The following is a 22,786-nucleotide window of genomic DNA, read 5'->3' on the forward strand; positions in this document are numbered from 1 at the left end:
TGTGGGGAAATCACTGTAACCCATTGCTTTCAAAACCCTGAAGATGGTGGATCTCTTAGTCTTCTCGCAACCGTTCAATTAACCCAATCATCCGCCATCTGAGCCAGCTGCGAGCTCTGATTGCAGTCAAGATAAACACGAAACAAATCAATACGAGTGTTGTAAAGGTTAAATTATGTTATGTTGTCTGTTGTAACACCGCTGTGTGCTGGAGCAGTGAGCCACTGACTCGCTCTCGCCTCGGCAGACTCTTAATGCTCGAAACACTTCAGAGTTGCAGGCGACCCACCAGTAATTCATTCAAACCTTGGCTTATTTCATGTTTCTAATCCAAGAGCACACATTACGTTTGCTAATTAGTCTAAATTAGCCGATTCTCTCACGCACATCTCTCCTCAGAGAAAGGTTGTTTAGTCGATCCCACAAAAACACAACTTCGGTGTTGAACGTTTTCAGACTCAAATCCTGTAAAGGGCCCAGCATTCTTTTGTCACAAGCATACAGACACTTTCAAAAACAATTAAGCCAGTGACATCACTGTAATTAAAGTAACTAATTACCCTCTTTAAATGAACAGCTTAGCACAGAAAGGAAAAGAGCATCCGCTAAACTTCTCTTCGGCTCACCTCTGAAGACCACACAGAGGAAGCTCTTGTTTTTGGCTCACATACACGTCATTCAAGGTACATCATAAATTTTCACACTCAGTTCTTATCAGTGAATTTGCATTAGTCTCTTATCAGTCCTCTTGCTGGGCTTAACTTGATAGGAAGGATGCGCATCATACATGAAGCTTCGCTTAGTCTGATGTCATCTGATGCCAAGGAGTTTGCATGTTAAATATTACTCTTGGTACTTGGGGGTTAGTGATTTGAACAAAACCCTAATATTAAAGGTATAGTCCCCAAATCCCACTCACCACCCCTCCCCCATCCCCCAACCACATACCAACATTCCAAAAAAACACTCAAGGTGATGAGACATGGGGCGCTTTCCCATTGAGAATGGGAAACACATTTCAATCTGGATATTTTGGATTGGTCGTGGGTTCTGTGGCTCACCTGTTGCCTGCAGCATTGCTCAGAAAGTTGCCCTGTGTATCATCACCTTCAGAACACCCTAGCAACACTGTACCAATAGCAATAAAACTACACCCAGCACTTTAGTATCATGGGAGCTGGTTATGCACAGGTAATAACAACTCGGAAGGTTTAATTGGGAAATTTCACCTAGAAATGAATTTTATTCAGTTTGTATGCTAGGACTGAACAAACAATAGAAATCCACATTCAATCATATATCATGAACAGGTTATAATATGTGTACAGTTGATTACCAATAATTTTTTTTCTGAAAACAATTGAAGTTACCCTCTTTTGATACAACAAGCAAATAAATAGCATTTGCAGTAATGCACTAACAATAGACAATGGACAAAGACATTGGCGATATGCAACACTCAACACACATAATATTTAACCCTTACAGCATTTGAATGTATTTGAACATCTGTTCCAATGCAGTGCCGTCAGACATCTCAAGCAAACTACTGTTTTGTGAAACAGATGATGTCCATGAGCTGCAGATGGAGAGACTGATGGTCCAGTGTTGTTTGGTTTGTGAGCCGCTGCTCATGAAGTTTTCTGTATGTTTTTCTGCATCTCTTCGTCTTTCTATTTGCTGCTGATTTGAAAGAGCGGCCTCTCTTCACCCCACACTGTGAGATTCCTCCATCTGCTTCCCCTTCACTTCATCAGCTCCCCGATCGACGGCAGCTCTTCCCTCTATCACAGTCACCTCGCTGCATGCCACGGATTTGAAGATTAGCTACTCCCATATTTTCCCTTTCAGCGTTTATCTCCTACAAGACACAGCCATACTGAAAAAGGGCAAAACCACAATGAGCCACATACTTTCTCATGCCTCGAGGCCTTTTAATTACAAAAATCAATGAATAAACTGAGCTGGGGTGGGGTGAGTGTTCCTTGTGAAGAAAAGTGTGCATGCGCAATCTTTCTTTCTTTTATAATAAATGCTTTTTGAGTTCATATTTTGTTGGAACGACCATCGAACAAACGCTGCATTTTGAGGCCAATTCAATGAGATATCCATTGTATAATACAGACCATCAGGCAACCCACTGATGGATGTTTCATAACTCTATAAGAGATACAGAGATGAGTGCTATTGTCTCCTCGCCGCTAACAGCTATCTTCGTCTTTTGTTATGACACGACAATCTCTGACAAGCCTAATTACTGTTTAAGCTAATTACCAGCGCTACACTGACGCTCTGCCTTCAGTTCAAAGCTCTCAGCAGCTAAATGACACATCGTCTCCCGCATATTGGGATGGTAATAGTGGCGTGCCATTATCAAACCCCTAATGATCAGGTGCAGGGTGTTATATGAGGAAGCAGGTCACTTCTGTGAAGGCCTCTGGACCCTCCTCGTCCCCCTGTGATGGCTCTTCTTGCCCCCATCGCTGATTTGATGCACTAGATGCTAGAGCGGTGATAGCGCTAGGAGAGGATGTTCTCAGAGAGAGGGAGTGAGCGCATGGCGGATAGTAATGATGGAGTTATCCTGCCTGCTGTCCCACAGGGAGCTAATTAAACAGTGGAGCGTTCATTAAGCTGCACCTGTCTCACTGGAGATGAGAATGGGCCAAAGTTCATCTGAGCTGAAAATGTCAGGAAACAATGTCGAGGTGTTGTGTTGGACGACTGGAAGCATCAGTGAGCTGTATTTTTGATGAACCACTTCATAGTGTAAACCCGCTGGGAAATCTTTATTTTAAATAAACATACAGGTTTTTGATTTTTTTTGCTCCCCATTTTTTTAAGGTGTCCTCTGCTTAATTAATCTGTTGTTTTTTTTTACTTAAAAACATTTAACTAAAATTGACCTTATTTACTTTTTTTACACTGAAAAAACCACAACAACTGTTATATATAGTAACATCTAATTTAACAGATTCCACAAAATAATTGTTTATACCTTAAATAGGTTAAAAAAGAAGCTATTTAAGGTTAAAAAAAAATTGTCTGCCTCTTTTTACAGTGTACCTAATAGTTATTGCTAAAAAACAGTTCTGATTATTATCAATGTTGAAAACCATTGAGCAGACTCATATTTTTGTGGAAATACGTATATAAATAATGATATCATGTCATTGATATCTGCTATTTGATTTGTCTAAATAGAAACATTTAATTGTATTTGCATACAGATCATAACATTTATTATTTTACAGTAATCACCTTGTGATAAAAAAAAAAATTAGTAACACTACAAATCAGATTTCATTAGTAAAAATGAATTAACAATGCAAATTACTTCTAAAACATTTAATGATCTTAGATATTGTTCTATTTTTATTCATGTTAACAAACATGAATATAATATTGTAACATGCGTGTGGCAATACTAATGTTAACTATGGGACCTTACTGCGAAGAGTTACCAAGAAATTCATACAAATAAAAAAAAGAAATAAAAAAAAGTATTTGATCTATTTTGCACTAATGATGTCAAACTAATTATATAAAGCTTAAAAGCACCCAAAACTGTAGAATTATTTAGACTTTGCTCTCATCAGCTGAATTGGCTCTGTGCGAGTGTCATACGCAGAGGTGTTGTTCTCTTAATGATTCATTCTCTAATGTCAGCATGGCAGTGTGAGGGTCAGGTTGTTAGTGTGTGTGATGATTAGCAATCCAACCCCACAGGGACGCATATTAATGAGGCCACACGCAGGGTTAACAATTCATATCAATTCTTAAGGCAGGGCCTAAATTAATTAAGCTCTCATTTACAGGCACATGGAAACCCCTCTGGATTTAATAACGCTTTTTGGAGTAGCATTTACACAATTAATTCATTCTCATTAACAGCTAGCGAAATATAGCAGTTATCAAAATGATGTTAAGGTGATGACTCAATAATGACGAGCCTGACACTTCCCTCTCTATGGGTGCATTCAGTAAAATCTCATTTAGTGTGAGCATTTCAGTCAAAGTGTGACAGGACTTGCATTACATAAAGGAAATGCATATGCAACATTTGGACAACACAGAAAAATGGTCCAGCTCAGAGGTTGACAGTTTCATATCACTGTGCTTCTTCTACATATCAGCTTTATCTTAAATAGACTGTAGCGTTCTTCCATACCTTATATGATCAGTCTCTGAAGAATTTAATTCGATTTGATTGAGTTCTCTTCTGAATTTCTATTGGGAAAGAGAGAGGGGCAGGAATCTGTAGAGCGCCAGAAGTCCTGATCTCAATTTAATCCCATTGGAGAAGATATACAGTATACTCTATATACACTGTATTGATTAAATGTGGTTCTTTCATGATTCAACAGACTTATATGACCTCTGTTGAATATCTTTAAGTATCAACTTTGTCTGAGATGTTTCTCCAAAAATGATGAAATAACAGTAAAGACATTTATAGTGTATTTATATATTAATATAAATATAGTATTTCTGCTTAAAATAAATGCTGTTTCCTAAAAAAATGTATTTCCACAAAAGTATGAATCAGTTCAATGTTTTTCAACATTGATAATTATCCGAACAGTTTTTTGAGCAATAATTCAGCATATTACACTGATTTCTGAAGGACACTGAAGACTGGAGGAATGATGCTGAAAATTCAGCTTTGATCACGAGGATAAATAACATTTAACAGTATATTTAAACAGAATTTTTTTTTTAAATAATATTTCACAATATAGTTTTTCCTGTATTATAAATTAAATAAATGCAGAATTCTTTCAAAGGCATTTAAAAATCTTATCAACCCCAAATCTTTTAGTGTATGTGCCATAAATTGAATGTTGTTAGCACAGCTTAGAATATTTGGTCTTGGATTGTCATGAAAAATGACGAGGAACATTTGACTTCATATTGAAATCTTTTGATTGCAGACTTTGGTCAGATCTGAACACAGTGCGAGACATTGGTGCGATCTCTCATCTGACTCTGAAACAACTGAAATATTGAAGAGATGTCATTTGTGATCACTCTTTACCAAAAAAAGTAATATTCAATTCAAAAATGATTCTGAGCATACAGTGCTTTTAGTATCCAAGATTGGAACAACCATCCTTTTTATTCCTCATGTGTCAGCCATGTGCGATAGGACCAAAGTGTGTGTGTGTGTGTGTGTGTCCACGAACGTGTCACAGCCACCGATTTAAGGCCCCCAAGGACTTGCTCCTTCCCTTTCCATCAGCAGGTGTCTTCAGGGGGCATGCAGTAATTTCATGGCTCGTTGATGGTGTGCAAAACCTGGGCCACTGTCACTGTTAACCTTCCTCTAGCCGAGAGCCTTTAAATGAAGTTATTAATCCAGCAAACACAAGCAGACCGGACGCTCCTGTGAGGAGGGGCGAAATTCACTGCCCCCATCGACATCCGTGTTGCCACGAAGCATGTAATGACAACATCATTCATTTTTTTTAAGAAAAGCTCAGTGGACGTAACCCATCAGGACCGATGGAGTTCCTCTTCCCCTCCGCGTCGCGTCCTCCACGGGTGCACCACGTCAGTTTCCCAGCCTCCGTGTTTTGACGGCGCATCTGTTTCCTGTTTAATTGAATCAAGCCTTTAGAGTTTCCCTACACCCCCTGCACTGAGTAAATGTGGTAAGACCACAGAAGTAAACATCAGAGCTGTTGCCATCCACGGCTTATCACCAAAGACCCATACGTTCACTTAATATGCCTTCAGTTTTAAGGAAGGATTGTCTACGAAATATCCCTCGCAGGCAATGTTGGAGCAATAGAGACAAATACATCAAACTAAATGTGTTTGCCTTACTGTAAATATAATCTTCTGCTTTGTTTTTTAGGGGGGAGTTAAAGCCCACTGCAGTTATTTTGGCCAGATTTGGCCATTTTAGTATTCTTTCTCTTTTTTGGATAGTTTACAGGTGAGTAAAAGGTTGGCGGGGATGATGTTTTGCTGATTTAGTTTATCAAATGAACTAAGAATTTACTTCAAATATATCTCAGGCCTGAGGCGAAAACATATGCAAAACCCATTAAGCAGGCTTTACTCTACCCCATTTCACACTATAATTCAGATATCCCTTTAAAGGTCTTCAAAAATGTGAAGGTGATGGAAGGTAGGTGCAAGGAGTTGAGGGCTTCAGACAAGCCAGATAAAATAACTGGATGAATTATGCCTTAATTGTGCCTGCTCAAATCAACTGTCTCAGAGAGATAGGAAAAAAATGCATGGAGATGCACGCATTAAAACCGTATGTAAGACGCCAGAACTGTCCCATTCCTCTGTAGCTCCTCAAGAAAGATCTCATAACGTCTTAAAGCCTGATATTAGATATTCTTTAAAAACATTAGTGCTTAAAAGAAGCCTGAAATGGTCTGATCTGAGGAATATATACATTTAGACATTTAGAGGTGAATAATGCCAGGAGCCTCTGAAGAACCACTGAAGAAGCTTTATTTTTAGGAGTTACAGTAAAGGTTAAGTGGATGTGATTTACTGTAAGAGCACCGCATGCACTTTCACCTGCTCTGTATCTTCTGTTCCACAGAGGTCATTCTGTCCTCTTTGTTTTACTGTCTTTCACCTGCCATCATTTTACAGCACAGTTATTTACATTACCCTCTTGGCTGAGCAAGATATGGCATAATTGCATGTTTTTAATTATAAAAAAGTAAGGCGATGGGATGCGAGGTAGCATCGCATTGTTCCTGTCTTATCTGTGCCCTGTGATCGTGTGAGCCTGTCTCCTGTGCTAAGTGATGATAAGCCTGCTTTCAATGCTGGCTCATAATTAATCCATCTCTGGCGCGCGCTCGCTCCCGCATCTCAATGCAACTCAGCTCTCTCTTGATATCTCCCACAAAAAGAGAGGTGCAAATCCTTGAGCTGAGCCTCAGATTGATGACATGATTCTCAGCGCGCTAAATCTCAGCATCTATAGTCTGAAAATGCATCAAATTGCAAACAAGACGGGGACTGTGTTGGTGACACTTTTCTGGCATTTGTGTTATTTAAAGAAATGTGGAGGAATTTGAATGTGTTTGTGTATATCGAACACTAAAAACTAAGTTTCTTTACTGGGATCTATGGTTCTATGAAGAACCTCAAATAAAAGTTCTTTGTAATGGAAAAAGATTCGGACCCTCTTTACACTGAGAGTCATCAACTGTTATGCATTTAAATTAATAATTTGATACAATGCACGTATAGTGTACTTCTGAATCAGAACGCACCGAGATCAGATCCAAAAATGCTCTCTTAGGTATTGAAACTCATTTAGAACAGAATATTGCACAATGCGTGTTGCATATTGTGCAGTAAACACTGCAAACAGCCTGCTTTCATAGTGCAGTATTTTTCAGGTGCTACTACCTTGCTGTTACATGCATAACACTGTGTTTAATCCAGCATGCCATCATCTCATAAATAAAAATGATTTCAAATTTTTTTTTTGAAAAGTTTTAAGTGCATGCTCAAATCCCAGTTTTTCTGTCTTGTCCCAAACAGTGCGCTTGATGTGCTCGTGTAGCCTTGCAGGACCCCACAGAGGCTTCTATGACCGGAGCGACACTGTGGTTTTTAGGCCCCCTAAATAGAAAAATAGTAGCCTATGCATAGTACACATATAGTGTATAGTGTAAAGACACAGCCACAGTATTGAGACAGTTTACAATGTGTTGTTCTGTAGCTACTTAAATACAGAAGGTTTTTGGATGTAATTAAAAAGTTAAGAACAAAAACAAAATTCTACAAGTCCGGAAAGTTGCATATATATCTCCGCAGCAGACATCCCGAGGGGAGAGAGAAAACAGCTTGTAAACAGCAGAGTGCAGTGAATGTGTGTGTGTGTGTGTGGAGTGTGTGAGCGCTGCTGCTGCGCTCAAACCTCCAGCAACAAAAGCTCAGCACGCGCTCATCAGCGCTGTCAGTGTGCGCCCGGAGCACCGCGCAACTTCACTCTCTCTTTCTACACTACACGACGAGACCAGCAAAGCCTGGCTGGAATCAGACAAACACCGAAACACACCCGAGTCTTGTCTTACAGGCACTGCGTTTATCTGGGTTTGGATGAGTCGCGGTATCATCTTGTAATCTCGAGTCCAGCGCGCGGAAGCAGGAATGTCCCGGAGGAAGCAGAGCAACCCGAAACAGTTCAAACGTGAGTTTGCCAACGCGGATTTTACTCATGCCTTATTTTTTATTTTATTTAATTTTTTCAGATGTCAGAACAGGTTGTTTATAGTTTTATATGGTCAGCTTGAGTTGATGTTTGATTATTATTATCATTATTTTAATTTATCGATTGGTGATGGAGAATATATGATCAGTCAGATATGGATCCGAAAAATCAAAGGCTCGTTTATCTTTCATGCGTTTATCAGAATTGTTCTTCTTCTTCCTTTTTTATATCGAAATTGAAATGGCATAACTGAGATCTCTGGAAAGTTAGAAACTCCTGAATTTGTCTGAACGGCTGCATGCAATGCTTGTGAAGTATAAGCATATGCATTATGTCTCTTGTGACTTTTAATCCAGTGCTTTTAATAAACTAAATTAATTTATAACAATCATTGATATTTTAAATCCAGAACTTCCCAAAAATGTTTGAAAAAATGAATGCTAGAAATTAGAATCTAGACATATGATATGAAAGTAACATTAAACTTGTAAAAATAGTAAAACTGCTACATGTATTATTATTATTATTGAGTAGTGCAAGCACTGCAAAACATCTGTTAATATCTGTAAATGCATCTCAGAATTACATAGAAGAGCTTTGGAAGACACTGGGTGAAATTTCAATTTTTTTAGCGGCAGACTTGAAATGTAACACAAGGACAGCTCTCCAGAGAACCTTATTTGTTTCCAGTCTTGGCATATTGCGCTGGAGATTCTGTCGTGATGAAACTATTTGCTTAGCAGTCCGGGCATATCAGCTCTCATCACGTCTGTTTTCTGCTTTTCAAGGTCTGCATTATACAGCAGGCAGTTGTAGTGATATCTCAATCTGCAGACGTGTCCCACATATTTCTGATTTGAAACACTAGCATACATCACAGAGTTCTTGAAATAACTGTAGCACCTGTAAAGAGCGCAGCTTCGCCAGCCACCTGCTCATAGCAAAGGACAAAGAGGTTGTTATGGGTAGAGACACTCCTGTCTTTTTTCCTTGGTTGGATTTTGTTCCCGACTGAACACAGTTTGCCCTGTTATCTGAACCCTATATATGCGAGGCAGATAAAGCGAGAGCACTGAAAGAGCTTCATTAATTTGCCCCGATGACTGTGGCGATAAGGGCAGATAATGGGCTTGATAAGCTGAGGAAGATATACCATCAGAAACCCCATTATTACCATTAGAATTCCAGGCCTGTGGTCTGCTCCAGCCTGATAATCCCTCTCCCATCCTCCACTTCGCATGATAAGACACAGAACAGTCTCTTTATTAGGATGCCTGGATTTTCCGATAATATGGTGATAAATTATGTATTTTCTCTTCTCCCACTATTTTAGCCCTGTTGAAAGATCTGTCTCTCTCCTTATGGAGAGATATAAAGGGCATTTCGGGGTCATCTTTTTTTCTTTCCCATGCATCCTCCCCCCTCTGTTGGTGTTTAGGGGTTTAGTTTGATGGTAAGGGAGATTGGATGGCCGAGGTGTCTTGGTGGGAGAGCAGCGTCAGTGCTATCAGCTCTGCATCTCCAGCACAGGCTGCTACCAGCTGTTCATCTCAACCTCTGATCACCTGCACGGACACGCAGTGTACATTTGGCCAAATTGTTTGTCGGTGCAAGACGGGTTCGCCGTTTTTACTGTCTGCTGAATTTGTAAAACAGCAAATAATTGCTGTTGGTCACCGCACTGTTCCCTAAACTCTCAGAAACAAAGGTACAGAAGCTGTCACCATGGTGGTAACCATTTCAAAAGGTACTAATAAGCACGCTTTAGATACTAATATTTACGTTTATAGTACTAATGTGAATCCGGTAACACTTTATAATAACTACACACTATTAATCATTAATTAAGCATTAGTAAACAGATAATTCATAATTTATAAAGCATTAATAGACAGTAATAATCAGTTTATAAATACAGATATAAATGCTTTATTCTTGATTTAAAAGCATATCTATAATGTGTTTTAATAATTGTATTTTCATACTTTATTCATGATCAATTTATCATTTCTCAATGAAGTATAGCATTATTTACAAACCAGTTATTTAGGAGTTGCCAGTGATTCATAAGATCACAAAAAATGTAGTAAATTCAGGTAGTTATAAAGCATTTAGTAGTGGTCAGTTAACTATTTATGTGAGCTCATCTAAAGTAAGTCTAGTTATGCCTTGTAAAGCATTTATAAAGGATATTTAAAGGCTCAGTTATCTTCTAAACAAAAAACAGAAACAAACACAACACAGTGATATAGAACATAGAAATATTAAGAGCCTTTAAATCTCATTTGTAAAAGCTTTACAAGGCATAAATAGTCCTCACTTTAGATGAGCTCACAAAAATAGTTAACTAACAACTACATATGTTTTATAACTACCTGAATTAACCCTGAATTACAGTAGAAATACATGTTAATAAACCATTTATTAACACTATAAGTAACTATTACTATATGTCTGAATAAAAAGATGTATGAATGCACATTTAAATAGTTTATTAATCATTTACTTACAATTTCTAAGTGATCTTATGAACCACTTACAACTCCTTAATAACTGGTGTGTAAATAATGCTATACTTAATTTAGAAATGATAAACTGATCATTAATAAAGTATGAAAAAACAATTATTAAATACATTATAGATATGCTTTTAAATCAGGTATAAAGCATTTATATCTGTATTTATAAACTGCTTATAAATGTCTATTAATGCTTTATAAATTATGAATTAACTGTTTCCTAATGCTTAACTAATGATTAATAGCATGCAGTTATTATAAAGTGTTACCGTGAATCCTTTAGAGATTGTTAAATTCAAAGAGATACAAAGATGTACCATTAGACAGGGTACTGAGAACAAACGTACAAAAAGAAAAGAAGCTGTAGATACATTGAGGATATTTTTTATTAATTACTTACTGAATTTGAAATTATGGTGTGTGTGTATTTATTTATACAATATATCACACAAAATATATGCATCATAACTCTCTCAAATACATAATTTTGTGTTCTATCTTCGAATGTCTTTGTCTTATTGTTATATGCATGTATACAGAATTTCATAGTTAATGTGACACACCTGTGGTTCTTATGTGAACTACAGGAGAACTGACTTCACGATAAATAACCTTGACACCTTGAGAAGTCATTGCAAAAACAAAGAAGAGTGAATTTAGTTCACTTGAGCATCATTTGTGTGCAAATTTAGAAATTTTGATATCTATTTCAATGATAATGACATGCTTTTAAGTTCAGTTGAGGTGTCCAGAGACTGTTTGTGACCACTGTATATGCTTCTAACTACTGTTTCAATATAGTGTAACTGCTAAGTTTTGTCACTAGTTTCAGCTCTTGCAGCCAAAGTGCTCGCATTGTTCACAATACTTCAATGATTTATTTGGAGGCTGTCATTCGTGGTTATCAGTGCTAAGTTTGTGCTGTCAGAATATGATAATTGATTTCAATATTATACCCTATCAAGGATGTCAGATTTGTTGCCTCTCCTTTATTCTTTTTTTTAATCGGTTTTGATAAACTTTGTCTGCCACATGCCAGCGTGAGGCATCCCTCAGTCGCGAGCTATCTCTCACAGATCAGTGCAATATGAAGAGAGGGCTTATTGCGTGCCAACTTTCTCCCCAGCATCTGTTCAGCACTAATGAGCTATGAAGTGCTGTGGCTCACTAGCCTGCAGGAGGAGGAGGGGAACGCCACGCGCCTGTCTCACCCTTCTCCAGGAACGCCAGGAGACGTCCAAACTGTTTAGGAATGCAGCTACTGTTTGTCTTTGTTTGTTTGACACACAGATTCCACAACTCAGTGATTAGTGATGCCTGGAAGCTAATTTATTAAAGCAGCGAGCAAAGAGAAGCTGTGCATTACAGTAAAGGTAAGGGGTAACCGTGGTAAAATCACTGTAATGCACAGCCTGAGTGGTTCATTGCTATAGAAAATGGTGCAAATGCAGTATGATAAAACACCATTTAATTATCAAAAATGTGTTGCCTTTCTTAAAACTATTATTAGAATATAATGTATTGCTATGCATAATAATATAAATGTTGTTATATTAAATTTTATAATTTCTAAAATCAATTTAATGCATTCTTGCTAAATAATAGTATTAGATTAAATTAAAAATATATAATTGTGTAACAATAATTGTTCACTAAATGTTGTTATTGAAACATCTGTATTAGTCAGCCAATACAAAATATAACCAAACGCTTTAATACAAATGTCCAAAAGTTTGTCCTTAAAGTGCATCTTTAGGCTGCTTCTGGGACCCGTGGCTCTAAGAGAGGCCGACAGAATCAATGGCAAAAACAAGATAAGCGAGATGTTTATTTGATGAACCTTAATCATCGATGCCCCTGCTGTGCTAGATGTCCTATCAGTGAGGTCCAGCGGCTTTGGACGAACACGCCACTTTTATTCTCCTCACCTTCATTGAGCTTTCAATGAGGTTAAATCAATAACTGTTGTCAGATACACAAACTGGCGCTTGGTTTTCAATGGGAACAAAAAGACGGCTCAATTAGAGTGTTTGTACTGAAGATTTGTTAAAGAGCTTGTCCTTCCAGTTATACCAACATCTTGGTAGCGCCCTTGTGTGTTTATTTTCTATGTCGTCAATAGGCAACTACATCTCCTGTCTACCTAAATGGAAAACGTGTAGATCAAGGTCACATTTGAACAATATGTCAAATCAGAAATGAAATCAGACAACAAGGGTATTGTATAATAATAATAAAAAAAACATTAAAACATCAATTTCATTTCTTTAGCTGGAAAGAAAATAAAAAATCTGTTTGGCCGATGTGTAGGAAGTGGACTTTTATTTTGGCATGACTCAGAATGCTAGCGCCTGTGTGCACAGAGCTCCCGTATTCATGCTACATTCACATGCTATCAGAATTATAGTAAATATGTAACGCCACGCCAGCAGAGGGAGCCCTCTCCCCAGAACTGACTGTGATCCGCTCCCTCTGCTTCACCTGTACTTCCTGTTTGTGCAATATATAAGCATGGCCCCAACCACTATCACGTTGCGAAGTATTGCCAGCCTGTCTGCCTTACCGAGCGTTATTCCCATTGCCATTGTTTGCCTTCTTGTGTATGATCTTTGCCTGGTTTCCCTGTCTCTGTCTTTGGATTTGCCCACTGTCTTGTTGTTTGGATTGGACTGCCTATCTGTGTATGATTCTCTGCCTACTACGATTACGATTCTCTGCCTGCTGTTTGGATTTGTCTGCTGTGGATGTTATTAAACTGCACATGGATTCTAACGCCGCCTCCGTGTCATTACAAAATAATAGAGTTGTATTGTTGGAAATTAGACATGAACAGCATCTCAAGTCATATTTACAACCCAGAAACTCTGAGATCCTTTTGATAACCAAGTTTCTGATTTGGGCAGGCCGTAAACTTTAAACATGCTGGAGAGAAACATGCTGATTTTTATTGATGTTATATACATTACAACATATACATCGCTTTCTCAAGCTGTTACAGTTATGTATATTTAGATATCTAAATAACCATTTGATGCAAATTGTGTGCATCGAACACAGCGAAAATAGCAATTAATTGACAGATATTGCTGGCTAGCACGGTCAATATTAATTCGGTTACCAATGAATAGGATTCTACATCTTATTCATAACCTGTGTTGACTCAATTTCAATTCCTCTTCAATATACCTTTTGACTTTAATATGATTTTCACAAGTAAACAGGTAAGAATGAACTCACGAATGTCCACCATTCTTGTTCTTTCAGACAACAAAGCACTTGAATGCACAAACTTCAGAAGTGGGATCTGGGACATTTCTTCATTAGTTTACTGTCTCTGTTTAAAAGTTCTAATAATGAATTATTAGACAGCAAGTTAGCATTATAGCATTTGCTTTTCGATGAATTAGTAGCACTTGTCATATAAATATGGCTCAGTGAAAGATGAATCGGTTTGTTGACTACCTAAATAGATCATGCATCTGTAATGTATGATCAAACCCATCAAATCTGTGATTATGATATTTGCTTTCTTCTGAAGATTGATATAAATGTCTCAATGTGACAAACAACTGAAGAAATTCACTGTTAGCTTTATGCAGAAATGAAGAATATGGGCAATTTTCTCTCAGTGACTGTTAAGAGCTTGTTCCCCACAGAAAGGTGCTGAGATTGATCAGGTCGGGTGAGTGAAATATCAGTAGTGAAAGTGCAGAGGAGCTCATAACTGCTTGCTTGTTGGATGCAGTTTTATAATAATTGTCTGTATCTAAACAAAGACGCCAAACATGAGAAATTGTCAAATAGTCTTATAAAATGGTTAATAAATGCTTGTACAGTGGCTGCAGGTGCTACAGTAAACGCTGTTTGTTGGGATTAGAGAGCTCGGCGGTCTAATTTTAACTTCAGCACCTCCACAGCAAATGTGATGGCAACGCTTTTAAATGCGGAGCTGAAAATCGCTAATGGCACAAATCCTGTGCACTAATAGGTGATAGCTGAAGTCTGTGTGAGCATCTTTTGCCAACCACGCTTAAAAGTTCATAATTCGAAGCGCTTTTGGGGTTGAGTCTGCAAAGCTGTTGATATCAAATGACAGCCTTTAGGTTCTTCAGTAACCTTTAGTGACTGCGCAGCACGATTCCAGGATACCGCAATACCCCTAAAGCTTAATTATTAGTTGTGTTTTCTGTTTACATCTGGGTTTTGTCAGAAAATTATACTGCGTCACATATTTGGAAAGATTTCTTTGCCGTAAGAAGGAACAGCATATGAGGATGAAAGGACTATAAGAGGAGGTCTCTTTAATATCCCAGTTGATTCTCACATACAGTAATGAGATTAAACGAACAAACGGAGACCTCTGTGCACATCTGCTGCTTCTCAGATTTTTTTTATAATCTGATTTCTTTGTGATATATAAGATGCTTTATAATGTAAATGTACAATTCAGTAGAGTAAATGTCTGGATGATGGCGACTATAGCTCTGATGAACGTAACTGATTATTTTAGGGTGGATTGATTTCTTGTTGGGTTTCGGTGATTGTGAGCAGATAATTCAGATCTTTAAAGTCAGGAAATTGATGTTGTAGGTCATTGTGCTCCCTCTTCAGTCCAGATTTCAGCTCTTATGTGAGCCATTGTTCCTATGCTTCTCTGTAAATACTAGGTCTGGGATTAGAGTGTGTAACATAGGATGAGCTCTGAACATTATTCATATTTCCATGCTGTGTAATCGTTCATCTAATCCCATTTAAAGATACAGTGGCACAAAGGCTGTTCATGGGAAAGACTGAGCATGTGAGGATTATGGGAACATGGTGATCGCTGATGGGGCGTCTGTTTGCTAAACGGAAAACAAGATTCCTATTGTATCTCAGATTAGTCCCACTTAATTTCTCTCACATCACAGAGCAAACAAAGATGTATCACTGATATCACATGCTTTGAGAGCTGTCTAGAGAATATGATATACTTAGCTCTAGGTAAACTGTGCTAAAAAGCAAAAACAGTAATTACACCAACATTATTTGTAAAAATATGCACTTAATTGCATGTTACTTACAACTAAATAAAAATGTATTATAGTTTACATTTATTTTAAATGCAGTTATAGCTGAACCCAAGAGTGCCTTTTTTTCAATGAAGTAGGACTTATTTTTATATGTATTTTCATAATTTCTTTTATTTTCTGTTGAAATAGTTAAAGTTACTGCTGAGTGTACAGACAAGCATTTTTGTCAAACTAAATTATACTCTAATGTCTATTGAAACTTGTATTTCATGCATTCAAATATATTTTTTGAAATTACACCTTTCTATTGACAAAGTTTCAGTTTAGTGCATTTAATATTTAATAACTTTTAATAGTATGTTTAAAATTAAATGTAAATGTAATATCAAATAACACACTAGAGTTAAAACTATAATCAAGTACTTTACATGTGCTTTAGTATGTAAGCCAACACATCAAAATAAGTTATAATATTATGAAAACCTAAATGATTAGTAATGTACTTCAAGCTGTCACTGGGGCAGTATCCTTTCGAAAGGTACATTTTTGTACATTTTAAGAACTAAAATGGACTTTTAAGGTCTCAATATTTGAAAAGATTCCACTCTACTGACAACTCTTGTACATTTATTTCTGAGAGTTTACAACATATTGAACATGCTTTGCTTTTATCCCTCCTACCATATTTATGTCAAGTTAAACATGGGGTCTACTTTTTTGCTGGAGGTGGAGGTAGATGTTCTCAGAGGCCCTGAGGCACTTTTAAAAGCCATTCCTGGCCCACATATTTCCTGAACCCTGTCCTTCTTCGTCCCTTATCTCTCTGGCCCATCTACCCCGGGAGGAGCCCAGCAGAACCACTGAGATGTTATGGCACTGCGGTGATCGGGCATGTGATGAAGTGCCAGGCCGACACAGCTGTTTGTTTGATGTTCTGCCGAGGTTTAGGAGGAGGAATCCAAATCTGACATTCACACAGAGCACTGGGAGGAAAGAATGATTCTGTCTGGGAATGTAATCAAGCATGCGTAGTTTCTGTATATTATGTGTTATCCCTGAAGTAAAGATAATTTTTATAAAACTGCTAAATGAAATTATGGCAGGTCAGTGCAGGAGGGCAGTTTCTGGATGTTATGCACCTGTTTATAATTTACAGTATATGAAATTATGCATACTAGGGATGTGTGATATTGACAAAAATGGCAGAATTTGTGTACACTGTGTTTACAATTGCATGCATAATTCTATGATATTGTTTTATAATATTTTGAATTTTAAAATCTCTCTCTCTCTCTCTCTCTCTCTATATATATATATATATATATACATTTATTTTTTTATTTATTTAATTAAATTAAGCTTTTACATTTAAAAACTAAAACTAATAGTAAGTAGGTAGCAAGTCATTGTCTTTTAAAATGAGTCATTGAATCATTTATTCAACCGATTCTTTTGAACATCTAATTCATTTAGGAACGAAGCAAGTGACTGTCTTTATGAATGGATCATTGCATCATTATTTAGTTCACAAACATAGATTCATTTCAGAGAGAAGCAAGTGAATGGATCCATTCTTTATGAATGGATCATTGAAAAACTGATTTTTAAAATAAAACAGATTCATTTGGGAAAGAAAAACATTCCAAGAGCAAAAACAGACCATTTTGACAATATGGTGTCTAAAATGTAACACGATATTAACTGGTTAATTGAACATCCTGGTATTCGAGAAAAAACAGCATGCTTGCTTGTGTGATATTGCTAATCGCTTAACTATGCTAAACTATGCACAGTTTTCTGTGTACTGCTGCATATTTAGACAAATATAGTAATTTTCTTTTTATATAGAAAATCTGTGTATGAACTTTGCATTATTTCTCTCAAAAATAATTGTTGGTGTGCCATTCGTGCTCGTCAATCTTTGGTCAGATGCAGAAACTCGACTGTAAAATAGCAGAATAGAAGGACCAGGCTGGACTGATGGGGAAGAGAAGGCTGATTTCCATGCGGCTCGCTGCTGTCAGATTGAATTAGCTCAGGTGTAATTAGAGCGCTGGAGAGCGTCCTGCTTTGGCTGCGGTGTGCGACGGGGCAGCATGGCTCTACACTGAAGCCAGCTGATACCGAGCCGGGCCGCTATCACCATGCAAACACACACCTCCAACATCGCAGGCGAGCGGCAAATCCAAGCATGAAATTAGCAGTCACTCAGATCATGCCCGCATACTTGCATATTTCACTTCATGTGTTTTCTGCTTTCTTTGTGTGTGTGTGTGTGTGTGTGTGTGTGTTTTAGTGGACGTCTGGGTGTTTGAGCGGCTAGCTGGAGTTGAAGTGCTGTGTGTTCTGCAGGAAGGAGGTTAGACACTGTTTGCAAATTATGTCTGCACTTAATTAAGGACCTTTTTGTCAAAATGAAAATGGATCTTATTTTACTGTCTTCATATCTCTTCACAGTTATATTTTCTGCTCAACCTGATTTTTTGTTGATTAATACTGTTTTGATTATTACAAGGTGAAATTAATTATCGAACACAATTTCTCACTTATTTTAAAGAGATCAAATCCCCAGAGCATGTGACGATGACAATAACGAAATATTTCAGACATTTTAGAATTATCCATAGATTAGAAATCACACACCATTATATCTTTAGTTTCTATTAATATCTATAAATCTGTTTACACTGAAAAAAAGTGTTGAGACACGAAGTAGAAATAAATATATAATATATACTCTAATAATCTATTTACAAATCCTGTAAAAAAAAAAAAAAAGCTGTAGATGTTGTGAGTTTTGCTGATTTATTTACAGTTACAATTATAGTACCCTATTATTGACAGTTATTGATCAATTCATGAACTGTAAAATTACTGATTACTGTCATTTATAAGCAAGGTGACTGAAACTACCCATGATGCAATGCATATTACAGTTAAGTTACTGGTCATATTACAGTTCAGTAAGGGTTAACAGTGTATTTAATATTTAGCGTTTATCCCAGAGCTCTGTTAAAGATTTGGCAAGATACTAAAGTCCACAATCAAATGATTTCAATAAAAACTCTAACATTTAATTTCCCTGAATTTGTTCCTAGATTTAAATAATCTGAGCTGCCATCTACAGTCATTTAAACTAGGAATGAAATATGTTTATGCTAAAGTTAATACCTCCAGCAAGTCTCCAGAGCTGGACATTTTTGTTTTGCCACAAGATCAAATGTGGTTAAATTCTGACCTTGTTCAGAGTGTCTCCTCTCACCACGTCTGCATCTCCATTGCTTTCATGCACACAGTCACTGCTGCTCTCCTGCAAAGAGGCCATTCATAAAGCTTAATGAAAGGAAAGAGTTTACTCACCCAGACCACAACATCTCCCACACACACACACACACACACACACACACACTGTAAAAATATAGACAACACCTAACCTAAAATGAAAACTTTTAGCAATTTTTAGAGTAAAAAACAACACATATTTTATTAATTAATTTATTTTCTAACTGGGAATATCTCTGTAGAAATATTTTTTTGTTTTATTTCGAGACTGTTTTGCACACAGAATCTCACTCCTCATTACAGTTTTCAGCCCTGTAAACACGAAACGTCAAAGAAAGAATATTTTTAATATCAAAAGTGAAACACGTCTGTTTAATTTAATTCAGGTGGGTTCTATTCCTCCATGCCCCCTGATTGAAGAAAAAAAAACATTAATATGCAAATATCAAAGTTACATGTACAGCTGGAAGGATAAAAATGACTCTCTTGATAGAATGGAGCCAATGTCTTTTTTTCTTCTTTTTTTTTTGACAGAGGAAACAAATTAATCAAACTGAGAAAAATGAACTTTGTGATTCCACGGGTGTACCACCCAAAGGCATGGCAAGCAAATGAAAAATCAACATTGTACCCACTGATAAGGCAAATGAATAAGAAAGTGTGCTCTGTCTACCTTCAATGCCGCTGCTTGCGTGAACAAGTTATCTCGGAGCAGACGTAACCTTAGGCTTTGGATCTGTTCCTGTGTTGGCTTAGGTCGAACACTTTGCAGTTTTCCAGACATTACAAAACAGATATCCTGTCATAGTTTGAGCTACTTGGTGGGATATGAGGTTAAGGATGGACATGACATGATGTTTGATGGACATGATTTCATGTAGCTTATTGAAGAGTGATGTGCTGTTACTTTTCAGACTTACTTTGATCGTGGATATATCCTTGCATGTTTTCAATAACTCACGGTAAAATAGTCAATTTTAATATTTCATATAGCTTCCTGGTTATCTGCCTCAACAATGCCCTTGTAAAAAAGTAAAAAAGAAGTGTGTGCTTAATAGCATCGAATGTGCTCTTGTAATTTACTTCAAATCTTGAAAAAGTTTATATAAAATAAAAAAAAACTCTGTGCAGATAAATGAAATAAAAAGTCGCTTAAGTATGCTTAAAGAGAGTTCACTTCCATAAATGTTTTTAACACACTTTAAAAAGTAACTTCAAAGTTTTGCTTTTAAATAATTTTGTTTTTAATGAAGTACACTTCATTTTGATGTGATATATTTGAAATGTACTAAATTGCGATTTACAAATGTGCAATTACGTAAAAATGTTAATATCATGGAATACAATTTTCAACAGAAATATATATTTTAGTTGATCATAAATGCTTGTCAGTACATTCAGCAGTAACTTTAACCATGTTACAAATACAATAGAAGTAATTATGTAATGACATATAAAGATGGACTCAAGTCCTACTCAAAATGCACTCAACTTTTTGAATTTAAAATCAATTTAAACTATTAATAAACTGTATGCAGTTAACATGCCATTAAGTGTCCAAAACCATTTAAGCATATTCTTTTAAAATATACTATGTCCTTAAATTACTTAAAATACACCTAAAAGTGTTTTAAAGTGTATTTCATTTTCACAATAGTGAAGACAAAGGAAAATTCACTTTAATAATAATAATAATAATAATTCCTTACATTTATATAGCACTTTTCTGGGTGCTCAAAGCGCTTCTCCTTTGGTATCTTCTGAAGTGCTAATATTGTGCACTTATTTGTCTGTTACTTGACAGGAGTGTTTGAAAATGGACTTAAGACTGAGATCTTGAAAGAAGAAGACGGGTCTGTGGAGGACGACTCGCTTTACTACTCTGACCCAGAGAAGCTCATCTCTAAAGAAGGAGATCACTTGAGAAATGGTAAGCTCATTTCCCATTAAAGATAACCAGAGAAAAACATGTATGTGGTTGAAAATCAACTGGAAAACACAGTAACACACTGTAACACTTTAGTTTACTAGGACCAATTAAATATTAATGTCTTAATCTGCATGACTACATTGTAGATCATTTAATCAAATCCCATACCTAAACTTAACAACTACCTTACTTACTATTAATAAGCAGCAAATCAGGAATTTATTGAGGCATAGTTAATAGTTAGTTTCATATTCGCTATTAACTAAGAGTTTAGAGGGCTATATTTTGTATTGTGTTACACTATAAATGTTAGAAGTATCAGACTTTTTCTAGAACCCACAATCTTTCCCCACCTTCCCACCGCAGCCCCTTTAGCTCAAAGCAGTGTTTGGTTTTGTGCTGAAATTGAATTTGAATATGAAAGAGAAGATTGAAGAAATATGGCATTTTGAGGGAAGACCTACTGTATATGTTTCTTACAGGGTTATTGGTCATAGTAAATAACAACAGAGTGGCTGGTATTTCCTGCAGGTCTCCAGCATCAAACCCGGGCTAATAGCATCAGCTCTTTGAACTGAAATTCAATTACAGGCGTTTCTGCCGGAAACACCTCACCGTCAGAACGGGATAATTCAGAGCCCCCCAGCCATTTGAAATTCACTCCGCATCCTAACGTTATGCACTTTTATTTGTAAATGATGAATCTTCTCTTTGAAATGCCTGTTCAAAAGTTTGCGACGGCAAAAGTGAAGTGCGTAAACTCCCTGCTTTGCCTGCGAGCGTCCGATCTTCAAAAGAACAATCACTTGCGCTTTTTTGTTCGAAAATTGGTGGAACGATGTGTGCTGGTTTGCTTTTTGTTCTTGTTGAATAGAAAGAGGTGCAATCCTTTTTCATTTCCTCGCATGTTTTGACCAATTACGTTTTGAAGGGGTGAACTAACCCTTTAATATATTTTCTTTCCCTTTATATTTGTATATCAATATGGTACAATATAAATCTATTTAAATCAGTGTGATCAATGAGTTATATGCAGAATAATCTAAAAGTGGTCTGATTATATCATCTCAAATGCTTAATGTTGTGGATTACATTACTATCTAAAATTTTTGTCATGTAATTTGAAATCAGTAATGGATTACAAATTGTAGGTAATCTACTCGATGATTTCCAGCAATCCTCTGGGAATCTATATTTTTCAAAATATCACTCTTTTTTTACTCTTAATCTGTCTGAATACATGAAACCCGCTGGTTTGAACATGCACCAGCTTTTAAGTGGTATTTTGGCTGTCTTGTCCTTTCAAGAAGGTTTAATGCTTGGATCTGTCCCTGTATTTATTCAGCTCGAGTTTTAAGATCATATGGTTTTATCCATTCCAGTCACTAGAAAGGAATTTCCTGTCTGCAGAGGACATGGACTGATTCCCTGTCTGTGTATATAAATGTGTGTGTGTGTGTGGGTGTGTGTGTGTGTGTAAAGTTGTGTGAGGATCTGAGGTAAATAGGCCTGTTCTTGGAGTTAACTTCTCTTGCCTGTGACGGTGTTAAGTAGGACTTTGCCCATGGTGTCAGAGCCAAAGGCAGAAAATCCTTAATCACAGCTTAATTAAGAAATCATCTTGTAGCTTAATTTCTTTCCCAACACTGTAATTAAACATTTCCAATAAGTTTCGTCACAGGGCTTAACAAAAGCACCCTGTCTGTGATCAAGGTGGGTCCAGGGACTTGCTCTCGGTCTCTTTTCTATTCGCTCCAAAGAAACTAGCATAAAATCCCACAGCAGACACTTGAAAGAATCCAAAATGAGAAACTGCACATTGGAATTACAAGGAATAAGGGTT

At 36.8% G+C, this 22,786-nt stretch overlaps 1 protein-coding gene across 1 annotated transcript in view; it reads left to right on the forward strand.

Annotated features, from left to right (window-relative positions):
• Window positions 1-7,920: 7,920 nt before the first annotated feature.
• Window positions 7,921-22,786, forward strand: part of LOC113068297 (zinc finger protein ZFPM2-like) — a 46,371-nt gene continuing 31,505 nt past the window's right edge. Inside the window, exons 1-2 of the mRNA XM_026240988.1 lie at window positions 7,921-8,179; window positions 20,818-20,943. Of these exons, the coding sequence (XP_026096773.1) occupies window positions 8,140-8,179; window positions 20,818-20,943 (166 nt within the window). The 5' untranslated portion in view covers window positions 7,921-8,139. The remainder of the gene's footprint in view (window positions 8,180-20,817; window positions 20,944-22,786) is intronic.

The sequence above is a fragment of the Carassius auratus genome, linkage group LG44F, assembly GCF_003368295.1.
Source record: "Carassius auratus strain Wakin linkage group LG44F, ASM336829v1, whole genome shotgun sequence".
Classification (NCBI taxonomy): Eukaryota; Metazoa; Chordata; class Actinopteri; order Cypriniformes; family Cyprinidae; genus Carassius; species Carassius auratus.